The sequence below is a fragment of the Siphateles boraxobius genome, unplaced genomic scaffold, assembly GCF_051911475.1.
Source record: "Siphateles boraxobius isolate OS27281-9 unplaced genomic scaffold, OSU_SipBor_1 9, whole genome shotgun sequence".
NCBI classification, from domain to species: domain Eukaryota; kingdom Metazoa; phylum Chordata; class Actinopteri; order Cypriniformes; family Leuciscidae; genus Siphateles; species Siphateles boraxobius.
The window spans coordinates 30,108,212-30,134,250 of NW_027509219.1; the positions used below are offsets into that span (position 1 = coordinate 30,108,212).

At 37.0% G+C, this 26,039-nt stretch overlaps 2 protein-coding genes across 10 annotated transcripts in view; one reads left to right on the top strand and one right to left on the bottom strand.

Annotated features, from left to right (window-relative positions):
- Positions 1-389: 389 nt before the first annotated feature.
- ift81 (intraflagellar transport 81 homolog) lies at positions 390-17,986 on the bottom strand. Its single transcript, XM_077224233.1, has 18 exons — positions 17,569-17,986; positions 17,229-17,332; positions 16,949-17,129; positions 16,150-16,239; positions 16,002-16,067; positions 14,964-15,074; positions 14,732-14,816; positions 14,135-14,298; positions 13,496-13,591; positions 11,404-11,550; positions 7,725-7,874; positions 4,251-4,379; positions 3,992-4,081; positions 3,754-3,840; positions 2,720-2,791; positions 2,551-2,636; positions 1,313-1,358; positions 390-735 (listed from the first exon to the last, which is right to left on the bottom strand). Exons 1-18 carry the CDS (start codon positions 17,710-17,712, stop codon positions 553-555), a joined length of 2,031 nt encoding a protein of 676 aa, XP_077080348.1. The 5' UTR covers positions 17,713-17,986; the 3' UTR covers positions 390-552.
- Positions 17,987-18,836: 850 nt separating this feature from the next.
- fnbp1a (formin binding protein 1a) overlaps positions 18,837-26,039 on the top strand; it is a 34,059-nt gene continuing 26,856 nt past the window's right edge. For 3 of the 9 annotated variants that reach the window (XM_077224235.1, XM_077224242.1, XM_077224236.1), the window contains exons 1-4: positions 18,839-19,123; positions 20,956-21,071; positions 24,240-24,296; positions 25,281-25,428. In XM_077224235.1, the coding sequence (XP_077080350.1) occupies positions 19,049-19,123; positions 20,956-21,071; positions 24,240-24,296; positions 25,281-25,428 (396 nt within the window). In that variant the 5' untranslated portion in view covers positions 18,839-19,048. Of the gene's footprint in view, positions 19,124-20,955; positions 21,072-24,239; positions 24,297-25,280; positions 25,429-26,039 lie in introns of all 9 variants that reach the window. The other 6 variants (XM_077224237.1, XM_077224243.1, XM_077224240.1 and 3 more) reach the window with 4 other exon arrangements.

A 26,039-nucleotide genomic window follows, 5' to 3' on the forward strand; every position in this document is an offset into this window, starting at 1 on the left:
AATATGTTTAGATCATTTTTTTCTTCTTCAAATTTTTAAACAAAGATAGAAGCGACCTAGACTAGCTTCTCACTTTTTCATACAGGAAAAAAAGCAAACACATTTTTTAATGGGACAAAGGAGAGTTTACTACTTTAGCACTACCATGACAGAGCAACATTAGGAGATCTAACTGAATTCCTAAATTGGACAGCTCTTCTGGCCAAGGTCATGGCTGTTGTTTCCCAAAATAACTTGGAACACAGGCGCATCCAAAGTGTAGCACTTTGTAAGGCGTTATCTTCGGACACATAGACAGGAGCTCTGTTCTTAAAGACGTGTCAAAACTGAGACTAGGGACTTGTTGGAAGTTAGTGTGTCAGCTTTGAACACTCTTACTCAGACAACTCTCAGAGATTTCTTTTACTTTAGAAAGCACATATGCATATTAATATGCAGCTTTATCATGCATAATATACAAACAATTGTATATATATATATTATGTATATATTGTTATTATTATTATTCATATATTAAAGACCAGAAAGACAACTTTTACATGGGTAATGGCATCAAAGAACTAGCATATCCTTGCCAACATCCTGGATGACGTGCCCAATAGGCGCCTGGCTCTGAGCCTTGAGGTAGCACTGCTTCTTGCACTCCAACAGCGTCTCCAGGTCCTTCCACATCTTCATCTGTCTCATATTGGGCTCCTGGTTCTCACGCACCTGCTTCACCTGCTGACGTAGAACCTAAGAGTCCACAGAGACACAATGTTCATCGGCTTTAAAAAACACGTGTAGTGCTGAATGTTCTGATGCAAATTGGAGATAAAAACAATAATTTACATATGTTCATAGCACGGTTGGTGCAGAAAACCTGACCCCACGATACCTTATCCGAATTTCAACATTTTTGCTGAGCCATTCAATTTATTGTACCCATGTGCCGGCAGTCAAATCTGGTGTAATTCATGGATTCAGAAAGCTTGTTAAGTTGCAGCAGTAAACAGTTAAAGGGCAGGACGGGCAGTTATGGGAGACCTTGGCATACCGTCGTCTCTCCTTCCACCATGCTGAGAGGGTGGTCCACTGGTTGGACATCAGGGCAATGATTATACAAGCTTTGTTCTAACACTGGCACGATGTGGCATGACACTGATCGCATGCTCCATGCGGTTTAGCCGAAATATGTCAGAGGCCAGGCCCCACACTCTTAACTAACACCAAGTTGAGCCCGACAGATGAGATAAAGACAAGTGAACGATCTGGTGGAACCAAGTTATGAGTCAGAGAGGTTTGACAGATGGTCAAAGACGGTCTTCCTCACCTTGCCCAAGGACTCCTGCTCAGCTGTGTTCGAAATGTACTTCTCTCTGCAAGGGAAGGATAGACAATGATTCCTTAAAGGAATAGTTGTTTTGGTTCATTTAACAAATTCTGTCTTCGTGTTCTCACTCTTATAGTGTTCCAAATATACTTTCTGAATTTTCCAGAATACATTTGCAGACACATTTGGATTTGTGCCGAATGAGAGAAGTATGTGAAGTTTATTTGTGTAGTGCATTTCCCACACGCCAGAAGTTTCAGTTTTGCTTTAACTAAATTAGTTAAGGCATTTACAATAAATGTTGTTTATAATAAATGCCACTAGAATTTATGTTTGTTTTATACTTATTTTTTCATTCCTGTTCTGCTCTGAATTAAATTGAAAGGATTTGTTGTAGAGTATGTTTGTAAACGTTTCGTTTTATTTACCAGACATAACTGTTTTTGGTTTTTCTCTCAACAATGCAATTTTGACACAGTGCGATTTATTGTCAGGTGCTACTTATTTTCTGTAAAATACAGTAATATAAAAATAAATATATTTTCATTTTCAAGTCTTCCAAAACCTTAAGTCATTTTGACAAATTTTACAATACTTTTTTGGGTCTTTTTATGTTTTGGAGCTTGACTGATCCTGCTCTCAAATATATTCTACACAATTTATTATTCTTGCTCTACACAAAAAATAAAATCATACAGGTTTGAAACGACATGAGGGCGAAGAAATTATGACAGAATGTTTTTTCATTTTTAGGTGAACAATCCTTTTAAATGTCACATTTAGTTACTTTCTATTGAGCAGGTATCCAAATATACTTTCATTGCGCTAATCTTATCAAAAGAACTTATGATTTATGATTAAAGCAATTCTCCAATTCCTGAGTCACACTGAACCTGCAACCTTTGTGTTAACAGCTGAAATCCTTAACCACAAGGCTACCGCCCACTTCAACATTTAACAGAAATTGTGCTAAACCTTTCAAATGTGTAGGCTGTATAGATCAAAAATGGGTGAATAGATACTTGAAGCATAGCTGAAACAAAAGTAGTGAGAAAAAAAAAAAACATTCTGAGCAGTAGGCAGGCAGGCAGGCATGCTGAGAGCTGCGAGCTCAAAAGAGTCTCTCAGGGATCATTTGTTTATCAGTTATGAAGCACGAATTCATGTGTTTGTGCATGTCTGTCTTTCCACTGGAGCTTTGAGGTTTCTCTATAGCAGATATATCTTCAGTTTCTTACCTGAGAGCCGTCCTCCGCACCTGTAAGTCCATTGACTGATTGATCTTACTCTGCTCTACAGCTCTCTGCATTTGACTCTCAATAATCTGTGAAGGAGAGGCAGAGGGAAGAGTGAGAGAAAACAACATGACTGGAAATCTCTGATGTCTAAGAGGAAAATGGGTTTTACCTCTCTCATGCAGTTAATGTGATGATATCGGCTTTCTTCCTGTGCAGTCTCTTCCCTGAGTGTCCTCACTTCCTGTATAACATCAGGACATTAAATCACTGTCTGCTCTGCTCATCTAAGTATATTCCAAAATGTATTTCATTAGATGCTAAAAAACAGACAAGATGAGACCAAGGTTAGGCAAGAATTTAATAATAGCTATTTTTGGAATTTGAACCGCATTGGCCACGCAGGATGCTGAACCTGAATCTGAATTGGACTGAGAGGAATAATTGCAGTTAAAATAAATATAAGATATAAAACTGCTTTGTTGTTTAGCCATCCAAATACAAATACATAAAAAACTATACATTTAAATTGTCAGTATGAATTACCCCCCAAAGAATTATCTTAACGATGGTGCATACATTACATTATGTATGATAATGACAATAATTAAAATTTATATTTATCATGAAATGGTATAGTTTATTAATTAAATATAATTTTATCCATATATATATATATATATATATATATATATATATAATTCGGCTCCATTTTGAAAATTTTCAATATTAACTGAAAAACAGCATTTTCCACCATGACCTATTAAATGAAAGTTATTAGTTCTATATAATGAAATATATATATTTTCACTGTATTTAATAAAAAGTTAAGTTAAATTTTATAGATAATGTATATCAATCTAAAATACATTATATATAATTATTATAAATAAATGTAAATTAAATTATTACTATCACCATACAATATATTAAATTATTAAAATAATCTAATGTTTCTGGAAATGCCTCAGATCTTGTGTGTATAATAAAATATTTATGAGTTATTCACAATTAAAAGTTAAATGCGGAATTAAACAGAGAATTTTTTCTTTAATTTTCTTTGCATTTTAATTCTACTTTCTTGAATTCAAATTATAATTATAATTCTCCAAGTCTCGAATTCATTCTAAGGAGTTTCATTTAAAATATACTCTCAATTTAGTGTAAATGTTCTACAAACCCTGGTTGAGCCCCATAATAGAGTACCTGTTCCAGTTTGGATCTGTTGCTCTCCAGTCCTGCAGAACAGGTGTCATACTGACCCTTTTTTTGCTCAAATTCTGGAGCGAGCTCCTGTTTTAACAAGCAAAACAAAAAAGAGAATATAATTCTGACAGAGCTGATATGCTGATTGGCTCTTTGTAGTTGATAGTGATTCTCAGTATGGGGGAGAGAAACAAATGGCTTTGTATCTCCAGTATCTTGCTTGACGCTAAACACTCACCGCATGTTCCTGTCTCAGAGCTCTCAGATCCTTTATCAGTGGAGATAGAGCAGACTTCTTCTGTGCTATCACTGAATTCAGCTTTTTTACCTAAATAAACACAAATCTTCATGAGAGATGATGATCCGAGAGAGAAACAACCACATGCATTCACATGAAAGTCAGTTGAAGAAACACAGTTTTAATATTTTGTTATTATATGGTATTTAGTGAATTCAGAATGGTTGCAGTTTGTATTCATGTACTTGGCCCAGCTCACCATTTCAGACATGTCGTCCAGCGTTCGCCCCTTCATCTCGTCCAGCTCGCTCTTGATAGCGGAGACTCTCTCCAGCTCTTCCTGAGTATCACTGTAGCCTGAGATCCCCCGCTGAGCCTCTAGTGATTGCTGAACACATCAACACAAACAAAGCATAAATAGAACAAATGTTTATTCACCTTGTCAGTTTGATTAGATTACTTAACAGAAATGTTTCTCAGTTTGAGTATACTATTTGCATAAGGTAACCAATCAGTGGTACTTCATAACATTTTAGCTGCGAGCTGCATAATTTCAGCCCACAAATCAAGCAAGATCTGAACCATGTTAGCCAACCCTTGTAGCAACAAACTTATAATGAATTCATAATTGGCCGTATTTACTTACATAACAAATGCCCCAGGGGGGGGGGGGGGGGGGGGGGGGGGGTGGCGGCTGGGGGTTAGGGGGCATTCCTGTTTATAAAAATAAAATTCCTGTTTATTATTACGTATCTGCCGTCAGACGTCTAAAACGTCATTGCAATGAGTTGTTATGGCTTTGCATCTTGCTTCAGACTTGACAGACTGGCATTCTGACAAGCTTGCTATAACCACTATGCACTCTTTTATATGCAGATATATGAATGTTTTTAAAAATGTTATAGGCATGAATAAATAAAGGCTTTTTAGTTTTTCTAAAATCTTGACTGCCCTGGCCTCATTTGGTTTTGACAAGGAGTTTATGTCAGTAGTTGCAAATTCATAACTGTGACCACACAGTCTAGTTTACAAAAGCAATCGAGAACTGCGGACCATATGTCCATTTGTCATGTATAATACACAAACCAATCGTGATGTAGCACAACAAGCTGAAATTTCATTGGACAATGTGAAGTGGAATGTTAATTTTCCGGTCGTATTCATAAATCGGTTGAAAACTTTATAGCCGCTCTGTTTTCAGTTTGTTAATAAAGTGAAATAGCTAAAAGAAAAAATCCCTATTGGCTACCTATGTTATCATTGGTTCAGAGAGTGCAGAGTGAAGAGAGTTCCTCTGATATTATGAAATCTGAAATAACTGTCAATGCCGTTTCATGTTATTCATACATCTCTTTATTTCTTTGTGATAACAAAAGTTGGATGTAATGCAGATTTCGAAGAATGGTGTGTTTGTGCACGGCTAGTGTCATGGTTAAGCTCTTTCTGACAGGTTGTGTCTGTACAGACAGTCAGGACTCAAAGCCACAAATTGCAGTGCAAAGCACTTTATTCTCAGGGTACGGAGGGAACTTCACAGGTCAAGCCGAAACTAACGGCCATGGGTTTTATAATAGGACAGAAATGTGCTGAGCACTATATCCTGGGAAGATTACAAGACAAATCACATTTTGACATTTCAGTCTGACTAAACTCAACTTGCCTTCATCTCCTAAACATGTTAGACTAGTCAGGGAAATTTAAATATGCAAATATTAGGTTTCTGGATGGTTGCTAAGGTGTTGCTAGGTGGCTGTGGATGCTATGCTATGGCATTGCTATGCAGTTGTTAGGAGATTCTAACTGGGTGGTTGCCAGGTCGTTGCAAGGGGTTGCTAGGGTATTCTGGCTGGTAGCTATGCAATGCAACACAGTTAATGCAACCAAATACAGAAACACGCTGCAAATACTCACAACGCAACCAAATGCAGAAACGCACCGCAAATACTCACAACGCAACCAAATACATAAATGCCTGCAAATACTCACAACGCAAACAAATATTGAAACACATTGCAAATACTCACAACTCAAACGAATACAGAAACACACTGCAAATACTCAAGGCAACCAAATACATAAACGCACAGCAAATACTCACAACTCAAACAAATATAGACACACTACATATAGACCCCAACAAGTGACGAACCTGGTTCTCGATGACCTGAAACATGGGGTTTTTAGTTTATTTTAACATCCTGATCGTAAGATTCCTTAGCCTTTTGGATATTATTAGCCTGAATGATCTGACATAATATACAATTAACTGTGAAACGTTGCAGCACATTTCTGTATTTAGTTGCATTGTGGGTATTTGTAGTGCGTTTCTGTATTTGGTTGCGTTGTGAGTATTTGCAGCACATGTGTTGTCCAACTGATGAAGAAGCTTTCTTAATTTGCTGGGAGGTTTTCAATTTGCATGCGTTTTCTTCAGTTGTGGGCTCTCTCAGCCACCATACCGTATTGTTTAAACTTGGCTCATGGTATCTTATTTTCAGCATAAAGCTTTTGGATTTATTTCGGTTTATTGTGGGCTTGTTCTTGTTCTCTGTTTTTCTGGCAACACGAAGGAGTCGCGCCTCATACAGCTTTCCCTGTAATTTCCAGCACCCCACATAAAGAAGAAACAAAAATTTCTGAGGCATTTTAAAATACGTCATTAACAACTAGTTGTTCAGTTCAGTTCTGTACACTGTGTAGAATCCTGCATTTTTCGGGAGTTAATTCGGTTGTAGAAAGCGAATTTCACTCCCGTAAATTACTGAACTGTGTGTGTGTACAGAGCAGGGTTAAGCACTAAAAGGTGAATTGACAACCGAATTTAACTGGACTGTGTACGTGGCCAATGAGACGAACATAGAGAAGAACAACAGTGGTACAAATCATATAAAAAACCTGTCAGTCCTTGATTTCTAGGAACACTACTTACACAAGTTGTGAGGATATACTTTATTGGCTGATGCATTTGTAATGCTCTTGATACAGATGCACTTTGCACATGACAGGAACAAGTGTGTTGGCAGGGGTTTGACTGATGCCCAAGCCATCTGAGGGGGAAAAAATTGCCAAGGTGCCAAGGGGGAGTGGGGGGAAGGGGGGATGGGTGGTTGTGGCCCAGGCTCATGGAACCAACTGCAAAACTGAGAGGGAAAATTCCCCTACTCAAAAAATAACAGCATAGGACGCAGACAGGGAGCAAATGCCGTGATCACAAATAGCCCAAGCTCAGCCTTTCTGGGTCAAATGGGCTTTCAGAAAGTCAGAGGCAGGGAGGATTCAGAGGTGTGAAGTCATTTCCAGGAAGGTGCTTTAACTCCAACATTAATGCAATATGTAAAGACAGGGATGGGTACAGGGAAGGTAGATTATGTACCAGTGCGTATAAAATGCTGAAATGATACGCTGATAGACACAAGCTAAAACATTATTGATGTAAGCAGAACAAAGGTGGCCGTTAAGCAGGGTTTATCAACATTTAGAGAAATTCAATCCCTGAATTTTAATTTAATTTGAATTAATGTACCAAAGAGGATGCAGATTCTAATTTCAATGCAAGGAAGTGGATTTAAATTAAATTGAAATTCAAATAATTACAAATGACAGAAATTTGTAATAAGAAAAGCAAGGTTGGCCTGGCTTGATTTTTGTCTGTTCAAAAAAGTTTGAACAAAGTATGAATGTTTATAGGCCTTAAGGAGAGAGAGCAATAGAATGATGGATAATGTGCGCTTACCAGCTGCTGTTGTCCAGCTGTGTGTCGTTCTCTCAGGATCTCTTCAGTCCTCTGTAGAACACCGTACTCTGCCTTCAGCTCAGCAATCTCCTGACGTTTTTTCTTATACGTGCTGCTCTTGCCACGCATCTTGGCTACATATCGCTTAAACTGAAACACAGGCAGAAAAATCAAAACCTTAATCAAGACATGGAAAAAGGACAATAAAAAAGCAAAGAAAACACCAGTAAAAAAGACTATAGTAAAAATAAAACACAATAAGGAAAAGGGGCAATGAGAAAAATACAAAAAAAAATTTAATAAATAAAAAGCTGGTAAAAAGATGGAAAATATCCACAAAAAATTACTAAAATAATATTTTTTCTTTATCAAGATGTGAGGTAAAGAAATTTATGAATGTAAAAGGAATCCTCATTTCATGTAAGTTTTCCACAATTTTTAATTTCCCTTTTCCATCGCTAGTTAATTTTAAATGGTCCTGTGGAGTGACAAACTAGTTTTTAAAAACATAAGCACTCATGTAGTTTCTCAATGAATCATAGTTTAATTTTAGGTCATTGAATTATTATTATTATTTAAAAAAAACTGAGCCAAATGCAGTTTGAAGGAGTTTTACATGAAGTATAGCATGTCACACAGCAGATAGTCCCAAAAGCAGGTATATTTCATGTCAACTAGGCCTACGTGTTAAAAACAAAATACTGTAAATGCTATGAATTGTACATTTTGTACAGTGAATACTTGTATGTATACAATAACATGGACAGTCAATAAGTAAAAAAGGGAAATCCAATTTCATTCAACAGGGTCAAAAGAATCTGCTGTGCAAAGAGAAAATGTGACATTGGATATTTCAGACAGGATCAACACAGATCACAAACACAATGAGCCCTGGTTGAGTGACTGTGTCTCACTAATGACTGCAAACAGAGCAAAGCTGTCATCTCACATAGGAAAATGGTATTCACACACACACCACCCGAGGTGCATGTGCATGTACGGGCTGAGGATTGCAATGAGACAAAGTCAGGGGAACATTGTGGCCTTGGCTCAGTATCTGGTAAGGTGAGAGGAAGGTGAGAATCTCTAAGAGAAAACAGCTATGAGGAATGAGGGGGTGTGAAGAAGGGGCAAACCAGGGTGGCACTGGGACATCTCAGTGGATCGCAACACAAGAAACCTGAGCCCGCAGGCATGCAGCCAGAGGGGATAAAAAACATCTTCATCTGGCAGCTCACTCGCTCAGGCTATTCTTCTGTCAGTACTGCCAATGGCTATAAATGTTGAGAGGCACCAGAGAGCAAACTCAGAAATCACACAATGTGCCGTATGTCACTTGGGGCATTCAGAGATTGTGTGTGAGAGTTTATGCTTTGTGTTTTTTGAGACAGCAAGGGCAGACAAGGTTGGAGCAATTTGGGAGGGGAGCAGGATTAATGCTGTGATGTGTTCTCAAGTCCCATCATCACAAACGATCAAAACAGTAACACGTGAGCATTTAAATGCATTATTGCAGGTTCAATACAAGTTTACAGTTAAAATACAAGCTCAAATGACAGCATTTTTTTGCGTAATGCTGATTACCACAAAAAATTATTTCCCTTCATCCCTCGTTGTCTTTATAAAAAGGTTACTTCTGAGACACTTAAGCCCAAAGTATACCTCGGCCGGCCGTAATTTCAGGAGGGTTTCATGGATGTCGCACATGCGCGTACAAAAGCGTGTGTGCGAGTGACTTGAGCGTTTGAAAACAATGTCAACTAGATAGTGTGCACGTGCCGAACGTGTCTTTCCGCGCTCACGGCCAAAGGAGTATACTTTGAAAGGCTTGCGCGCTCAACTGTACGTGAGAACGCGCAAAAAGAAGTATACCCAGGTCTTTACAATGGAAGAACATAGGATTTAAAATAAGAAATGTGAAGCTTATTATACTTTCATAAAAGCACTTATATGAATTATTCTGTTTAAACTTGTGTATTATTTGAGCTGTTAAGTTTTAATTTTTTTTATTTTAAGGGTCATTTTAGGGTTTTTGGCTGTGGTCACACTAGACTTTGAGCATGCAAAATGTCTTTGGACACTGCAAAGTTTGTGATATGTCACGTTCTGTTGCGTATTTTTAAAAGCATTCTGTTAATTCAACATAAAACGTATTGCATATATATCAGATTCATCTATCTGGTTAATTTGGGTCATAGATGGGTCTCCCACTGATCCAAAAGCCATTCTCTTCCCTTCTTTTTCCTTGTATTTTGTGCCACAAGTTGACCATCCATTGATTATGTCTATTTCAGCAGCTCAGACTTGCACATCTACAGACACACACTCCCTCTATAGTTTCAGCTATCCATCACTTGGCTGCTACTGTTTACAGTTGGATGAACCATGGACAGAGCGTTATCGTGGGGAGGCTGATAAAATCGCAGGAAGTCTACAATTGGGGGAGGGATGGAGGCTATTTTAGCCAGGGTGCCGCTCTATCTGCTCACCCTGCCAATATCTCTGCCAAAGGGCAGACAGGGAATGGAACGTCTGCTTGTTAAATAAAATGCAGACAGACAGCAAAAAGTGAGGACAGGATAGTTCACAGGTCTCAGAAACAGACACAGCCCTGTTCATCACTGACAGTTGCTATCGGAAATATCCTGGGAAAAACTATTACAGCTCTGGCTCTGAGGCCAGTGTGAGAAAGTTCAGGCCAACTGACGTAACTGTCACCTGCACTATCGGAGCTGTGCTGCTTAAAGGGGTAATTCACTGTTGGCAAGATGGCTTTTTATAAAACTTTTTTTTTAAAAGGCCATATTATGTGAAGGCCAAGTATGGTAACCCATACTCGGAATATGTCCTCTGCATTTAACCCATGCAAGTTAGTGCACACATTAGGAGGAGTGAGTAGTGAACACACAGACACACTGCAAACATTGGGACACACACATCCAGAGGAGTGGGCACCCATTTTGCTGTGGCACCCAGGAAGCAAATGGGGTAGGTGCCTTACTCAAGGGCACCTCAGTCATTTACTGCCAGTATATTGAGAATCGAACCCATTACCTTCGGGTTACCAGTCTGACTCTCTAATCATTAGGCCACGACTGCCCTTTTACAAAATCTTGACTTTGTGTTTGGGGTCTACCAGAATGTTTTCATGCTTGGATGTTCAAAAAAAAATGGTCATCCACTTTGTTTCAGTAATGTCATACCCCTTAACCATGAGTTTCAACACACTACTAACACAACTCAACAAGGTCTCGCCGGCCTTTTTTTTGCATATGCCTTAGGCAGGAATAATTAAGAATATTCTGTTGTATACATTCCCGGAAGAAAACTCAAGACTACAATCAAGGTGTTTTAGGAAGTTCAGAAAGAGTGCTTACAGATATAGAGAATAACTCTCTTTGGAGTGACTTTGCACTTTGTAACTCTGCAGATATATTTCAAGCTCAAACAGCAACATTACACACTAAGCTGAAAATGTAAAAATGCCTAATAGGTCCTCTTTAGATCAGTGCTACATGACTAGAGAGAATAAATAAGTCGGCTGTGGCATTCTCTTCTGCCAAAAACCTGGTTAACAGAGAAGTTTTAATATAATAAATACTGTAATATTTCTATATAGAAGCAGATAAACCCTGATGCACGAGCAGCGGCATTTCTTTGTGCTGTATGTGTTCAGTACCTCATCTCCACGGATCAGTTCTGCTCCGCCCCGTTCTCGTGCCTGACTGCTCTTCATGTTCAGTTCTCTTTCCACAGCTGCCAGCTCCTCACGGGCCTCCTGCAACTCCTCCACCTTGGTTTCCTTCTTATGGACTATAATAGCAGCCTTAGAGAACAAATTCATTGCATTTTACATTTATTATTTTTTTATAACTTTTTGTTGGTTTATTGTCTCCCACGTGAGAATTTTTGAAATTTAATGTGAAACGCAAATTTCAACCTGAATATATATATATATATATATATATATATATATATATATATATATATATATATGGTACTAATATTTTTAAAAAAGTTTATAATATAAATATATTCATAAAAAAGTTGCAACAAAGAAAAAAAAGTAAGATTCTGCAATATTTCTAGGTCATTAATAAAATAAGCAAATTTGCAATATTGATGCTGATAAACAAATGTAATTTGTCAAAAAAAAAAATTAAATTAGAAGAATTCTCACTAGTGGCATTAGGGGACCTTCACACAGAATGTGTTTTTTTGCATTCCATTGTGCTGTTTTTACATTGTTTTTAAACACTTTTTTTAAGCGCTCAAATTAATAAGTTCAACTTTTAAAAAAACATGTCTCTATGCCTTGCTATTTATCCACTGCCCTGCCTTTCATTATGTGTGAATGGCCCCATAGACCTTAAGAAACCACTGTGTGTAGGAAGATCAGTTGTTTGGGACAAAGGTCAATTATACAGTCTAGTTGTCATACAAAAGTATTTGACTGACCAATCAGAATCAAGTATTCTGGAGAGCCATGTAATAGGCTATGATAATAGACATCTGGCAATTACATATGAAACAAATGCACACTGTTGTATTAGCAAATCAGAGAACATCAAACATTCTTTCATGTTCAAAGACTCGCAGGACAAAGTGCATCATCTCTCCATTACAGTTATGAAGGCCAGAGCAGAGTCCTGCACGGGTCCTGTTAGGTAAACCTGCACCTGCCCCGCACCAGCAGTATTTAACCGTGCACACGACCCGTTATCTGACAACAGCACTAATTTAATTCCGTACCCGACCAGACCAGTTTGACAAAGACCACGATCTGAACCGTACCTACATTAAATCAAAAATTTAACACAAGCAATCAAACCAACATTAAGCATTATGAGTTGATGCATTTAAGAAAAAATAAACACACAGCCCAACATGGTAATAATTAAAAGAAAAGAAAAAAAGATGAGAAAGTGCATCCGTCGTGTAAACAATACAAAACTTTTGCTTACATCATGTGAACAATCTGCCCATAGTACAGACTATTTTGAAAAAATGCGCGTATTTATATGTGCTCTCTATAAGTATATAACCAAATATGAGCCTACTGCTAAACAATATCAGGACTATTTTAGAAAATTAACTCTGAAATGAAATGCGGCTGTCTCTCCTGAAACTCTGCAGTGTATACGTGGCTGTTGATACTCTTAGCGGCATGAAAGATTAACCTTTTATTCAAATTGCAAATAAATTATAAACAGAATGCCAGCAAAGAGCCCTCCCTTAATGACTGAAGCTGTCAATCACTTCAGTTGCAGTGCGTGAACGCTGTCCTCAACGCCGCAAATCACATTGTAATTAGAAACCTTTGACGTTCTTTAGACTGCACAGCGTGAACACAAATAAGCACGGGACCATTTGAAAGTAGCTGCCAGTGGGTAACAAATTGAGTCGAAATAGTCTTGGCTAATGGACCCGCAGTCCACCCATGCCTATTCATTACCACACCGCAAATGACCACGTAAATATTATTCCACCCATTACATAAAATATTAGCAGTTCACCCACATACGTGCAGGACTCTGGGCCAGAGGTCACATGGTCACCTATACCCTGTGTTTCTATTCTGGACACGTTGGGCTTAAAAGGCTTAAGGGGCAAACACTAAATCACACATTACTCAACCCTGCATGAATAAAAAAGATAGTCTGCAAAACAAAATAAACTTGACCAATCAGGTTAATTGTGAAGAACACCACCTGTTTAAACTTTTAAAGTCACATAGTGGAGAAAAGGGAAAAAGAGAGATAACATCTAACCTGCTGTCTGAACAGAGAGAGTTTATCATCCATTGGGTCATTACGCATCATCTTCTTTTCAATCAGATGGTTGATCTCTGTGTTGATTTCTCTGATCTAATGAACAAAAGACTCATTTTGTTTCTACATAGGATTGGAGTTAAGGGGTTTTCTTTTTTCAAAGAAAAATACTTTAATTCAACAAGGACACAATAAAATTATCAAAAATTGCAGTAAGAGACATTTACTACAAAATATTTCTATTGCAAATAAGTGTTATTTTGAACTTTCTATTCATCAAAGATGCTGAAAATATTGATAATAATATCAGTTGTCAATAATAAGAAATGTTTGATTTCTGAAGGATCATGTGACATTGCAATGACTGGAGTAATGATGCTGAAAATTCATATTTGCCATCACAGCAATAAATTGTAGTTTTAAATATATTAAAATAGAACATGATATTAAATTGTAATTATATTTCAAAATGTTACTGTTTTTACTGTATTTTACTGAACATAAGAGAGTTCTTCCGAAATCCTTTTAAAAAATGCCTTAAAAAAACAAAATTTAACAATGATACTCAACCGTACAGAGCAGTGTTTGTTAAAGTTTGAACTTTAACATTAATATTTAAATCCATGTGCACAGGCTGACCTTGTCCTCCAGCTCCCTCAGCTCTGCTTGTCCCATAGCCGGCTCAGATGCCACCTTCTGTAGGTACTGCACCACCTTTCTCATGTTCTCCAACTCTCTGGGCAGCTTCTCAGACACCATGTAGGAGTTGAACTTGATGTCCTCCTCAAGTCTCTTCATGAGGCCTGTGGTTTAGGATCACATGTATGTTCTAAAGGGATAGACGCTTGTCTATTGCAGTGAGAGTGTAATAAGATTCAGTAAATGTAAAAGAATCTGTTGTGTGTGGAGTTCTGAAACTTGCAATGTGCGACCACAAGAAATAGTCACAAAGTAAAAAACAAATACACTGGGAATAAACGACTGAAAAAGGGTCACAAAACTAGGTACAAATGACAAAAGGTTAAAAAAGTCGGCAAATCGCCATAATTTATACATAGTACATACTTTATAAATAAAAAGTCAGCTTTGTTTAAAATAATCCTATTTATATTTAATTTGTATGTGTGTGCGCTGGGAATCGAACCCATGACCATTGCATTTTGTCACGACTAGCTCTAACAACAAGAACACTCTTAAGTTATTCTGGGACAGGTGTCATCAAGTATAACAACTTACTCTCTGGCTTTTCGTCTGCGGCTGCCTGCTGCAAGTCTTTGAGCTGGATATGAGATCTCTGCAGTCTCTGCTCTGCCTGGAAGAGCTACGCCAGAGACAAAACACAGTCTATGCTATCAGAATGTCCAGTAGACAGTGATTGCTTGAAAACAGGTAATGGAGCTCCAATGTGTTTATTCAGACATGAACACACAAACTGATGTATTCGTGCAAGTATTCAGACTGGCTCTACCTGGTTTTTCTGCTCCTGTTTCTGATGAGCAAGAGACTCTTCTCTTTCTTTTTCCACTCTCAACTGTCTGGCCAGTTCCAGCATGCGCTGGTGGTTTGACACTGCTTCCACCTAGTGGAGTGGAAGAACATCACGAAAAACAGAATCAGCACTGATTTTTCACATTTTCTGTGCAAATTTTGTGAATGAAATGGATTTAAATGTGTTTTTGTATTACAGAACATTTTTTATTACATACTTTAATTACCAGCTGAAAGCAATACCAAATTAGCTAAACTATTAACCAATCAATAATTATGCAAACAAAAATAGCTTTTGTCCAAATTCTGTGGGTGCAACCTGCTAACATGCATTATATGGAGTTTCCTATTATGCCATCTTTTCACTATCACCTTATCATCTCCGACAAATGACAGACTGTCATTCCTTTTCAGTTTGGGAGCTGTGAGGAGGTACAATCATATGCGTATGTGGAATTTTCGGATGTGTTGAAATATCAGAACTTTTTTGGCTAGACCGTACGCGACTGCCAGACTGGGTGTGATGTCAAAATGATGAACAAAGTGAGAATTACTCTTATTTTTTCTCTAAAATGTTAGTATTTAAACACTATTCCAGTAAAATGGCTGGTTATGATTATGAATAATTATGTTTTTATACATTTAATTTTTTGTTCTTAAATTCTATGTTCTTATAATTAAACTCTTTAATTAAAGAGTCTTAAATTTTTACATTGATTAGCCCAAAAACATATCCTTTATTTTTCTATCAGAAGCTTACATTCGCTATTCCTACATTTTACCATGGTGAAGAAGCGAAAGGCAAAGGCTGCTTTAGGACCAACGTGAAAGTTCTGTGCAACTGCCACTAGGGGGCATAATGCAACAATCATACACAAATGTTTGAAGGCAGCTTAAACCTTTTAAACAGTGACATCAGCAGTTCACTTTGATAGTTCTCTGTAAATGTATTTCCAGATGCGATTCCATTGTTTTATTTAGTTTCACATACAGATTCTATAGGATTTTAGTTCATTACCCTCTTTCTTAGACGCTCCACCCTTTTGATAAGTTGGTCCTTCTCCTCCTCCATTGCAACAATGTCCTGCAGCGACACATTATTATTGTATATATAATGCAAAACACTACATGACCAGATGGGACTTAGGCAATGTAGGCTTTCTTACCCGCCGGATGTCAGCGGTGGAGAAACCTGAGCTCTTCAGCTGTTCACACTCTTTATGGATGTTCTTGAATCCCTCCACCAGCTCCTCATACTGTCAAAACAATAGAATGAAAACAACTGAAAAGCACACAAAAAATAAAGTCACCATGAGATGATTTAATGGAATACAGTATTCATTCACTGCTACCTTTTAAAATACCTTTTTAAGACCAAGAGATTTTAAGAACTAAACTGAAGAACCAGGGAGAATCACAATGAGTTGTATTAGCAACACTTCTGATCACACTGTTATGTTCTTCCTCAGTATTTTTGCCTTGTTTCCAGTTCAAATCTCTAAAGAGTCTTAAATCAAGATGCATTTACTTGAGATGCAAAATGAATAAAATATGAACTAAAGTCTTGTTTTCTGTTAAATTGTAAAAAATGAAGTGAGTTTAAACAATAACTTATATCCTGCCAATGGGCTCAGAAAATTCTACTTAATTCAAAGGGAATATACTTGACGTATTTGTTCTTGTTTTAAGTATAAACCCACTTCAATTCTTGAAGACTTAATTTACATCTACATCTCAAGTAAATACATCTTGATTTAAAGATGTTTATATAATTGTATTGGAAAACAGGACAAAAAAACTGAGGAAGATATTCATTTTTTGCAATGCATATTGCAATGCACAAACAGAATCTATAGGAGATACGTACACTAACAGGGTACAGTCATGGAAATAAAATGGAAGAGAATAGAATAGAATCTAAAAACATTTTTTTTTAAAGCCAAGCCATATGTTCAGTAGGCATACCTGGTTGTAGGTCTCAGCAATGATATCATCTTGGAGAAACTCAGCAGGAACCTCTAGTTTGAAGAGGAATCTGGCCAGATACGCTCTCTTCTTCAGCTCTGGAATCCTCTGTAACAGCCAGTGCAAGATGGGGTGCACCACAGGCTTACTGCCTGCCACCAAACCCTGACGAAAACTGCTTCTGTTGAGGAATGCACATTTTTCACTGGTTCTGTATATACAATACCTATACATTTTTTGTGCACTGTTACATACTCGTTTTTCACTATTTCTGTCTTACACTTCAGCTATTCCTCCAGGCGGTTTGTATTTCAGCATCCCCAAAAGAGTAAACATTCTCTTGGCTGTCTGTTCGGGGATTTCCTCACGTATATCGAGGGCTTGCTGAAACAAAATATACATGGATATTAACATGTAACAAATAAACAGCTGATTATTGGGAAGACATCACATCCAAATAAACCTGACAGATAGGTAACTTATGCAAAGCACTCCAGTCTCTGTAATAGAAATGTAATGTAATACATAAAGAATACTGTTATGTACTGCTTATGTATTATATTATATTATTTTTATATATATATTGTGCACCAGTAATAATAAAGATAATTTTGACTCACCTTTGGATCAATTTCCGCCAGCACATCATTTAAAGTCTGCAGTAACTGCATAGGCTCCAGAGAATCGAAAGTAATGAGATTTAAGTTTTTCTTAAAAGGCTCCCTGTTCAGCTGTTCAACGATAAATTTAAGCTGTTCGCTCATCTTGAAAAGGTTTGTGACTTTTAAACACACACAAAAATAAACTGACTAGCTAGCGATGCGTTGAAAATATGACTTTTGAACTAACGGTAGCTAAGTGTCGAACGATTTATTGCATTATATTAGTTCTCGGAGCGCTGTCACAGAATGTCGTTTTTTATTTAACTTTAGCTAAATAAAAATGATCACAAATACTTGTATGAACTGTATAACTGCGTATACCGCTAACAAATCCTGCCTAGGAACCGTTGTCACACAAGGCCTGGTTGCTAACAGGAAGTTGGTCATTTGAAGAAAACACTTATTTTTTAAAGTAAAAGTCCGCATAAAAGACTTTTAAGGGTCTCTGCATTTTTTTTAAAGTACTTGTTTTGAAAAAACAACAACTTAATAATGGATAATAAAATATAAGGAAAAATATATGTAAGGAAAAAATGTGTTATGTACTATTAATCTCCATGAATGACTGGGAATTTTGGATAAGTATTTTGATATTATTTTATTTAATGCGTGTTATTTTATTTCGACGCCAAATAGCAGCTGGTTACTAAATGAACTTGGTTTTCAAATACCTAGCTTATAACCAGGTATCTTGAATGACACACTAAATATTATATGAAATGTTTCCTTTAGAACCAAGGTTTTTAACTAAGGCTCCATAAAATTACTTCAAGCGGTCTGAGGTTACTATTCAAGGTATACTTCAAGAGGTTATTTCAAGAGGTTACTATTATTAAAACTATTTTAATCTAGTACTGTTACTAACCCAAGTACTGTTAAAAAATATTTTCTTGAATTTTTTCTCGAAACTTCTTTGTCCATTAATTTGACTATTTTTCTTTATTTTAGAAGAGCAACATTGCACACTAAATAAGCACTATATAAACTAACGTTAGAACTAACTAGTAAAAATTAAACCTATTTTTCACACCTGGTCCAGGACAAAAGAATAAAGAAATGAAAGAAAAGCCATTCAAAGAAAAGATTTCTAAATGTCCTTCCCCTTTCTTTTTTCTTTTTATCCTTAATTCTCCACATATTTGAAACACACATCTTAGCAGTTTGTCTGCGAGTAACTGGTGTTGTTGAGGTGGATTCTGTCGCTGCTGCGTGCCGCTCTGCGCGTGGCCGTGTAGTTCTCTCTGAAGGCGCGTGAATGCAGGAGTACACAAGGCATTATCTTCATTTCCAGTTTTCATCGGCAATTTACAGAATGCGGAGGTGAAAACGGACGGTCTCGCCGATCGAGGTACAAATCCTTGACGGTAAACACTGGTATTAGACCAGTTAGTATTATTATTTTTTATATCTGAAAGCTGTTCCTGTGCGAAAATCACGCATGCATTCAAACAGAGGATTATCGCGGAGGAACTGCCTTGAAACCATGAGCTGCAGTTGGGGGACGGAGCTGTGGGTGAGTACCGCCGTGAGGCATTGAGGCGAATGCATCTCACAAAATATTAAGCAATATAGCGCACAAAATGTTTAAGATCTCCATTAGTAACATGCATATGCCCATTCGTGATGGAATAATAGCCCAGCGCATCGCCCATTTTACAGTGTTTCAGACCGCAAATTCTAGCCACTGTTACAGGAATCTTTCATTTTACGAATTTATCCATGAATTTTATGCATGCACGTCCAGATATTTGAATGAGAGCAAATGCATGCTCCCTGACGCTCGTTTAATGCAGTTATTAGTCATCAGCGTTGACTAAATACCCTAGATGGCAATAATCCTGTGCTAATGCTGTCCCTAACCACAAGTGAATGAGGCTGGAGCAGGTGCACAGGTTATTCCCAGGCATGTCTTCTCTCAGCTTTGATGTTGCAATGTGTCTGTAACAAAATAACAGTGTTGTATTGTTGCACCACATGTTACAGCTTCTATTATGGAATTATATTGTCTTAATATTTTAGCGTTTTCTAATAATTTCTGGTCCTTGCAAGCTAGCTGTAACATCATGGGACCTTTACCTAGTAACAACACCATCATACAGGATAAAATATTCAGGGTTGTATAGCCTAGTGGTTCATAATTTCAGTCCAGGACCCACCTAATCTCAAATTGTTCTAATATGTGTAGGAGTGACCAGGGAATTTGGGTGGGTTGTAACATCATCAGTTTAACCATTTAGAAATAAGTTATGGGGTGAAATCATCTTGCGTGGCCACCACCCTCCTCAGGTGACAGTAGAAGCTGTAATTCTTCATAAAATATTACAAGGGTGATATTTTAAAAGGATTTACAGGACTAAAACCAAGCTAATGGATGTTAAATGTCAGAAGTCGTATCATCTGAATCGGCAGATTCTTGTTTCATTTAATTAAAAGCTACAACAATAAATGAATGCATTTTTCCAATAGTATGACAAAATGCTCCTTGTACTTGACAATAATTTAAGTTTAGGGATAAGTTATTGATTTTTAAAAACTGCTTTAATTTCTCAGACAACTATACAAATATTGATCACACTTTAGATCAGGGTCCAATTCTCACTATTTCCTACGACTTTTGCCTCAATAAACCCCTAATTACGGCTTATTAGTGGTTAGTAAGGTAGTTGTTAAATTTAGGTATTGGGCAGGATTAAGGGATGTTGAATATGCTCATGCAGAATAAGGTACATGGCTAAAATCCTAAAGGACCCTAAACGAAAATGTTACTGAAATATTTGATCACAGTTTAAGTCATTGTTCATAAAAACACAGAGACAATAAAATTTTACTGTGGATAAAAATATCAGTCGGATGGCTAATAAGTAATAATTTGAGCATTATTCAAAATTGTCTATTTAAACGTACAAATGCTTTAAAAGCTATACTATGGTACTCACAGGAGATTCAGATCAATATGTTTTGTAACAGTAACCTAGTGGTTAATAGGTTTCAAAACAGGTTAAATGCTCTGTGATGGATGAAGTTTGTACTGTGTATATAGTGATAAGCATTACGGCTGGAGGGCTAGCACTGCTGAATAATGGATCTGACTCATTGCCAATGTCAGACAATACTGCAAACTCATGAAATTATATGGGACTTGATATCCCTCCTTTGGGTCCTCTTTCATAGTTATATCAAATCCATCAAAGCAAAATCTATACTTTTTTATCTCCAAAAGTGTTCTGTTGGCACTATACCTTCATTGATATTTCATATTTTGTAAATGATATGAACGTGAGACACTCTAAATGCTCAGTCCTTCATATGTTAACTTTCAGTCTGTTGTTTTGCTGTCCTTTGCAGGATCAGTTTGATAATCTAGAGAAACACACTCAGTGGGGCATTGAGTTTTTGGAGCGCTACACTAAGTTTGTGAAGGAACGGTCTGAAATCGAACTGAGCTATGCCAAACAGATCAGGTAAGATTTGTAACTCATATATTTGTAGATCTTATTAACATAAGGTCATGTTATTATCCTTTAGTTGCTCAAATTGAATATCAATACAAGTCACATTTATTTATTAAGCGCTTTATACAAAAACAAATGTATAAACCGCAGTTTCACTGTAATAAACAAGAAAATAACAGTGTTTTGTTACAAAATTCATCAGTTTTGAAACAACTTTTAGCTGTAAAGCTCAGCTGAAGACATTTTTTTATTTGGTTCAATTCAGATTCAATGTTGTTTCAGTTCAGTTCAATAACACTGTTAATGTTGCTAAGTTCATTCATTATAAAATGACTTCAAATGCAAAAGACAGTAGGATCATTATCTAGCTCAATTCAAGTTTTTGTGTTATCATCTGATACTATCAGTCACATCGATAATATTTTCTGAAAACTAAATGTGTTAGTTTTGTAGGGATGAGCGGTGTAACAAATATCTTATATCACAGTAATTTTATATATTATAATATAATTATCATAATTCACTAAAAAAGTAATATATTCAATAACCATGTTGCATTCTCTATTTTTGCATAATCCGGTGAATTAAATACTAATTTTGATCCTCACAGATTGATATATCACTACATCAGCAAAGTACTGAACTGTTAGTCAGAATTGATTAGTTAAGTCTGAATATGCCCGATATCTGGATAACATATGATACACATTAAATGGCAAATGTTCATAAAGATGCTGTTATATGAGGACAAGGTATTATGTCAGTGAGAACAAACATTAAACAGGTCACATGTCCAATGTGTATTGCCATGGATACTGGGTTTCCACAGTTCTGACCTACATTTTTATTATCCACCACTGATGCTGTAATATTTCTTCCTGACTGCATCTTGGAAGTTTATTAAGCAGCAGTTTCCACTGGATAGGTTGACCCTGAGGATACTGGATGACTTACCAGCATCATCTGCGCTCCTGCTCAAAGACATACGCAGAGAAACCTCAGCGTTTATAATAAACCCCACAGCTGGAGCTCGCCGATTTGACCAGACGCACACCAAACAGGCCCTTTCTGTTTGCATGTTCTGATCTCATAAGAGTAAATCCTCTTTATGTGGCCGTTTGCTCAATCCGTGCATTGTTGTTATTTTTAAGAAGTGTGCCAGACTGTATTTTGTTCTGAAGAAAGAGTCTTTAATTCACAACATCTCCCAGAGGCTTTTTTTTTTGTTCAGATCGCAGCCGTGGGTGAAAGATTTATTAAGCGCTAAGCACATGTTAGCAGATAAACTGCATCGACATGGATCTGTCTGGCCGAGGAATAATAGTCCTTTGAAAACCGCTGGGTTGGGTTATTCTAATGAGGATTATTTATTTATGGCTTTGTTAACCTTTTTACTATTTGCCGTCACATATTGACTCATAGGGAAGCCCATTAGGCAGATCGTAGGGAAACTAGCAGACAATAAAGCAACTGCATCGGTGTGGTCTTGTCAAGAAACTGCAAGATGGTGATCTGCCTAGCAACACGTCAGACTCCTGGGAGGTACCGTTGGGTGTGTGCAGAGAGAGGGAGAGATAGAGTGAAGGAAAGCTGCAGGAAAAAGCATAGAGGGGGCGGCACCGTCAGCATGCGCTCTCACCATCATAATTGATTTTAAGCCATTTAAAGGCCTTCTTGAAATTAATCACATAATATCCATACATAAAGCAATGATTTTCCCGTTTTTACTGTGTCATTTGACGTCATCCTGTACTCAATTTTCCACTCTGATTGACAAAGGTCAGCCTCATGAATCCGATGCCTTGTTCAGTGGGATGACACGATTATTCTGATGGTGACAATATTAGCTTTTGTTTGCGCCACAGCCTCGCGTTGCACCACAAGCACCATTAGATGTTATTTGTCATTGACATGCACAATTTCATTCATTCAAATTACCGGGATACAAAGGCACCTTTGAAATAGTAAAATGTTTTAGTTTGCCTTGCTTTCTGCAAAAGCAATAGTATTTTTTTTTTTGTGAAAGAAATGTTTGCTAAATTTGTTGTTTTTTATAACAAAGAGGATGTAAATTAATTAATTTATAATAATATAATAACTAATTTTTTTTTACACTAAGTATCTTTTTGGCCCTCTAATGGTTAAAAAACAAAACTGCATGCATTTTGCAGAAGAACATTGTTTTGGTTGTGCTTCGACTCATCAAATGAATATGGTTGTCCTTCTGCTCATAAAACATTCACTACTAGGCTTAAAAGATATGACCAGTTTAGATGGAAAGGATTTCAAGCTGACTAGACATGGTACGTCCTTGAAAATAAATTCCAGCACTGCGCTACAACAACCATAATGAAATGACCCTTCACACAATAGATAATACTTTACAATGACCTCTGTTAGAGAGCTACATAAGGCAATTTATCTGTTCAATAAAATACCTCACTCATCAGCTGAGTATTAAAAACGCCATCGCTTTTACAACATTTTTGTAATTCCTCAGTTCTCGCCATCTTTGAAAAGCCAAGCTAATGTTGATCCTTGTTTTATTACGAGCTCTGTCATGTTCTCTTTTTGCCAGCAGACTCTCCTCTTTTCTGCATTTTTTTTAAACGGGTGATTCCCAGAGGTTTGAGATTTAGTGTGTCCGTCATGTCTGCATGTCAACCTTTTCCACCCGTTGTGTCAACTTACCTTTGCCACTACACCATACATGCGTCAAAGTGGCGGTGACCAACTTTTCTCTATTTACGGATCTAACGAGAAACGCTTGGGCAAGTGATGTATGATATAAGCACTATAATATAAATATTTATCGATAGTGATAGTAATATTACGATAGTGAATCAGGGTAAGACAAAAACATGTTTTGGAACAAGGATTGATGAGGTTTTGACTCATTCAATTTTTTTATTATTTTGTGGAAAAGTTACAGTGTACCTTTAAAATGTGTAATTTATGTACCACCAGTTTCACCAAAAATGACGACTAAACACTTCCTCCATCGGTTGGACAAACAGATAGTCCCACCCTAAAACTCACACCATTGGTTGAGCCAGTATTGGCAGTATAACAAACAAAATTAATTTACAAACGGCTTGCTTATTGTTGTTTAATAGTAGAAAATATTGTAACATAAAATATTGACACCATTAAAATACTGTTTTGTATGTCTTTTAGGAATCTGTCCAAGAAGTATCAGCTGAAGAAGAACTCTAAAGATGAGGAGGAATACAAGTGAGTGAGAATAGTTTGGCACACATAAATCATACACATGCATTTTTATCTTAAACATAGCCATTTACTTATTGATTTACTTACACAAAAGAGTTAATTTCCTGTATACTAGGGTTCAAAAGTTTGGAGCAAAAGATTTTATTAATATTTATTATAGAAGTCTCTTATGCTCACGCTGCATTTTTTTAAATCAAAAATACGGAAAAAAAGCAATAGTGTGAAATATTATTATAATTTAAAACAACTGTTTACTATTTGAATATACTGTGTTTTAAATGTAATTTTTATTCCTTGTGATGAAAGATGAATTTTCAGCATCATTACTCCAGAATTCAGTGTCACATGATCCTTCAGAAATCATTCTAATAAGATGATCTGCTGCTCAAGAAACATTTCTTAGTATTATTATCAAGGTTGAAAATAATTTAATGCATCCTTACTGAAGAAAATAATTTCTAACCCAAACTTCTTTGACTGGTAGTGGTTGAGCAATTTTGCATAGGTCTCATTTGCTGTAATTACTTTGCATTATTTGGTTTCTCCAAAATAATTTGTACACTTCAGCCAGACTTGCTTGAATGCTTTTGCATTGTAGAACAAAATATCAAACTTTACAAGTATTATTTAAAAGGAACAATAACATTCTTTTCAATCCAAATCTTTAACAAAAAATAAGTTTATTAGGTTATACGTTGACACCAATCAGTTAAAAGGGCTCATAAAACTGACATGCAGACATTTTTAATGTGACTTAAGGGTTCATACATTTTTGGGGCCACTATGTATTTTGGCATTACATTGGCGAGCAGTGATATCAGCATCAATATCAGCCATTGAAAAACGAATGAAGTTGACCACTATTGTAGTCTTAATCATGAGTGGGCCATTTTTTAATTAAGGAAGAGAAATGAATTATTGTCACATCTATAATGTCTCATCTTGCTTTTTGTTGATGTATTATAACGTTTTCGCATTTGCTGTTAGGTACACGTCATGTAGAGCATTTCTGATTACCCTAAATGAGCTGAACGACTACGCGGGTCAACACGAGGTCATCGCCGAAAACCTGTCCTCTCAGATCACCGCCGAATTGACCCGCTACACTCAAGAACTGAAGGCTGAACGGAAATCGGTACGAACATGTCTTTTACGTGCTTTTCTTGTCAGGTCGATGCCAAAAAATCTTGCTTTCTAGAGATCATTTAAAGAGATCATCTTCCAAAAAAAGAACCAAATCCCTCAATAACATGAATCACCCATTCAATACATGTATGAATCTACAGTAATTCTTTCTCTGCGCTCCAGCACAGGCTCACCTCTTACAAATCCAGGGTTAATCGCGTAGGAATATGGTATTATTTTGTTTATGATTTCTCCCAGCTCCGTGGAATGAAGCCAGACCCAATGTGGGTCATGTATTCAGGTCAATGGAGTTTGAGAAGGTCGCCCTCCCCCCGCTCTTGGCCTCTCTTGTCTAAAGGTTCTCGCACGGGTTCAGGAGGCCTCTGTCTGAGGCTGGTGGCTGGAAGTAATACGAAAGCAGAGTAAAACACCACCGCGCACGAGCTGAGGGAAGCTTCATTCCCTCTGTTGATGCATTTTGTCTGCCTTTTGTGTTCAAATGTCACGCTGAGAGAAAGTGGTCTTTATATATTTTTCATAAAGAGAGTAGTGGAATGCCATGAGTGGGAAGACACAAGCGATCGCCTGTGCCGGTTTGTCAGAGAAGTTTTCGCTAATGAG